Here is a 3,677-nt window from a genome sequence, read left to right as displayed (position 1 = left end):
GTTGTTTTGACTGTCGCTCACAGTAAATGATGTGGTTAGCAGCCACTCTATAATGAATAAATGCAGCCGGCTGATGGTTGAACAGACCTCTGAGAATCCACAGCTCGCCGTTTCCTCTGACGCAGCAGCTCTCACTGCACTTCTAGTTTAGCTCAATTTGACAGGAGGTGGTTTAATGACCAACTTAGCAATCGTTTAAATCAACCATAGAGGAGAAGGCCATATGCTGTCGTCAGCAGATTCTTGATGTTCTGAAGGTCAAAAGTTTTTTGTCTGGAAAGAGATTTCCTCTTTTGGTTTGGTATTTTTCTGATTTATCAACTGTGGTCTTAAAGTGTTTTTGTTTGTTGTGTGCAGTCATTCACTCTGACCAGAAAGAGGATAGTTCATTACACCAGCTTTGACCAGAGGAAGAGGTCCAATGCGGCTGTGCTGATCGGAGGCTACGCGGTGAGTGAATTTATTCTCATTCTAACTTCTGTTGGAAAACACTTTTCTGAAATATTTCTTGGGTTTCTCCTTGGTCTTTAATCTAGGGATGTTTTTTTTTTACTTCCTGGTCTTTACTTTAAACTTGGTGGTATTTGGAGTCTAAATACTCTGTGGCTTCATCATGATCTTCTTGAATTTTAAGATGTTTATGTGATGAGAGGCCTCAGTAAAACGGTGTTTAAAATGTTTTTGTCTCCAAAAGAAGGCATAGATGTATGTGGGCTGGCAGGATCAGTCTTGTTAGACTGCTGTATAGAGACTGACGCAGCTGGGAGTGTTTTTCCGAGGAGGAAACTCTCAGACATAACACTGGCTGCTTGTTTCAGTAAACAGAGTTCACACTGATGTTTGGGAGTAATCTGACTTGATACTGGATGAAAATGCAGTACAAGAAGACCCCTTCTGCTTTAAGAAACAACAATCAAGTTAGCTTGTTTACTTGAAGGATTTCTTTTTCACTTGTATAGTTAAAAGTTGGTAGTGTTTTTAAAAGATTGAAATGTACCTCATTCAGATTTGACCTGCCAGAATTTTGCTCTGAGGTTCTAAAAAAATAAAAAGTTCAGTATGTTTTTTTTTTTTGAAAAAGGGGCCTCACATGATTCATTACAGATTGTGAAACATTGTCCACGTATAATCCTACCCATTTATTTTTGTTATTTATTTGTTATTTAAAGTTATGAATGACAATTCCTTTTAATAGGAAACTCTTAGTAGTTGCAATCCCGTGATTGGACGTCTTTGTTTGCGTCACACCCACATAAAAAATCAAAGACAGAGAGCACAACAGGAAGAGAGACTGAACAAATTAGTCAAATATTTATTAACTTCCTAATTAATTTCATACCTTTTTACTAACATAACCATGTTTATATCTTTGGTTTATAATCAATACTTATGTTACTCTCAGTGCTTCATCTGTTTATTCATTTATTTATTTATGATCTATATCTTTTGCCTTTAGTTTGAATACAGTAATTCTCCCCAGTGGTCTAGTGGTTGAGTGTCTGCCTTGAGACTGGGAGTTCTGGGTTCTTGAATCAATGAATGATGCTTAAATTATTTATATAGCACTTTACAACTCCCTCAGAGTATCAAAATGCCTTAAAGAAAGACAATATTTTTTTAAATTGGGCAAATTAAGAGAAAAAATTAAAAAAACAGCATCAAAGTACAAACAGCCAATAAATAAATAAAGACGGATAAGAATTCTGTGAAACAAGTAAAAGAAAACAAAATGCCAACAATTTCTGAGTATTGAAAGGCATTCTAAAAAGGTAAGGTCTTATTTTACACCTAAAAAGGTTTAGGTCTGAAATGAACATTTTTATTCTTGTCCACAGTTGGGTCATACTAAAGGCTCAGCAGTTAGGGTTGTTTTTTTTATTTTTGGAGGGTCACAATGCTGTTATTAAACTACAAAAAACAAAATCAACAAACAGTTGAACTGAGGGGGTCAAACCACCTATATTGTGACTGCAGATCACTCATAGTTTTTGAGCTCAACCCTCTTCTGACGAGCAAAGATTCTTGTCAGAAGTTTAAGTTAAGTTCACTCTTGCATCTATTCTGTGGGTTAAAGGGACAAATGTAAAAATCAGCTTTTGGGAAAGCTGTAGGAGTCTCCCTGTTATCTGCTTGTTTCTGAGAAAGTGGGAGGAGAAAACCAAGGCAAGCATAAACTCAGACTTTTTCTGGGAACCTGAGCAGACAAAATAAACTGGAATGATCACGGCGTGTGAATGTTATGGAAGTGCAGCCATGAGGAAGCCGACCCGACCGACCCGCTGTGTTATTGAGACGTACACTCTCCTGCTGTGGATAGTCCTGAATATTTAAAGTTGAAGGAGCTAAAAACAAAAGTGGATTGTGTGGACAAAGAAGCACTCAGACACTCAGACCCACTGACACACTAAAGACTCACAACAATCGGGATTCTTATGTCCACAGAGCGACGCCCACGGCTCTTTTAGACTCTCACCACAAGTGAAGGCTTTAAGCCTGCATTTCTGCTTGTTTTATATATTTTTTTATATTCGTTTACATTTTCTTAAAAGTCTGCATTTTTAATTGTTTGTGGAATTCAGTTTCCTGCAGCTGAAGTTTCAGTTCCTATTTTTTTTTTTTTTGAGAACCAATCTACATCTGTTCTTATACTTTCTGACTGATTGGACTTTTATTCCCCAAATAATTGGGTTAAAATAAATGTATAATGGATGTAATATTTGTGTTGCAGGTGATCTATCTGAAGAAAACCCCACAAGAAGCCTACAGAGCTCTGACCTCTGGTTCCAACGCCTCCTACCTGCCTTTCAGGTAAATGTCCTCAGCTCTGCAACAATGATGCTGCAGGTTTCTGCAAACAGATGGTGTGTTTGTTACTTCTGACAAAACTCTGAAAACTAATAGAATTGTCTCCCTTCTCATCCATTTGGAGAGTCTCCACTGTTGCCTAACTGCATGCTCAGTATCAGTATGGGGATTACACTGAAAACTCTTCCATGTAATCTGTTAGTCACTGACATGGGCTATTATTAAACACTTTGACCTTATTGGGATGATCTGAACGGCGTCAGACTGAGACAGTTAAATTGATCTACCTGGAAACATTTTAGATGACTTTGAAAAGAGCTTTTTTTGTTAGCTTTCTGTTGCACTGAGACCATTTCTGTTGTGATTTCATAAATCTGTGTCCTCAAGTCCTCTGTGAAAGTGTATTTTAAAAAATATTGCTAGAAGTGATCTCAGGTTGGCTTTTGTTGTTTCAAATTTAAATTTGTGTCCTTTTTGTGGTTTTATTTCTTCTATGATTCAAAAATTGTTGTGTATCAAGCTCCTAAAAGTGTCCTTGTTTGCCTTTTTCCTTCTACTCCAATAACATGAACTCATCGTGTTTCATTAGTCTGTTATATTGACTGATGTGCTTTGAAAGGAGGCTCTAGAGAATTTATTTAGCTGTTGATAATTATTCTGAGACTTCATGTCCTGTTGTGAGGATAGCCAATAAGCTGTTGCATGTGCTGTTTGCTTAGCTGAACACACTAATGGATAACATTAATAATCCACCAGCAGCTGACAATCAGCTACAGTGCAAGATGACCATGACTGCACAAGGACAACAAAACCAAACACAAAAACATGGTACTCTAGAAGCTTGCAGGACACAGAGCTGTCATAATGAGCTT

General features: G+C 37.3%; 1 protein-coding gene across 5 annotated transcripts in view; it reads left to right on the top strand.

Moving 5' to 3' along the window:
- Positions 1-3,677, top strand: part of cdc14ab (cell division cycle 14Ab) — a 27,374-nt gene that overhangs the window by 5,526 nt on the left and 18,171 nt on the right. For all 5 annotated transcript variants that reach the window (XM_036214117.1, XM_024258599.2, XM_024258569.2 and 2 more), the window contains exons 4-5: positions 358-450; positions 2,729-2,808. In XM_036214117.1, coding sequence (XP_036070010.1) covers positions 358-450; positions 2,729-2,808 — 173 coding nt within the window. The remainder of the gene's footprint in view (positions 1-357; positions 451-2,728; positions 2,809-3,677) is intronic.

Source organism: Oryzias melastigma, linkage group LG11 (assembly GCF_002922805.2).
Source record: "Oryzias melastigma strain HK-1 linkage group LG11, ASM292280v2, whole genome shotgun sequence".
NCBI classification, from domain to species: Eukaryota; Metazoa; Chordata; class Actinopteri; order Beloniformes; family Adrianichthyidae; genus Oryzias; species Oryzias melastigma.
Note: the sequence above shows the minus strand (reverse complement) of the source record. Positions and strands in the feature narration are given on the sequence as shown.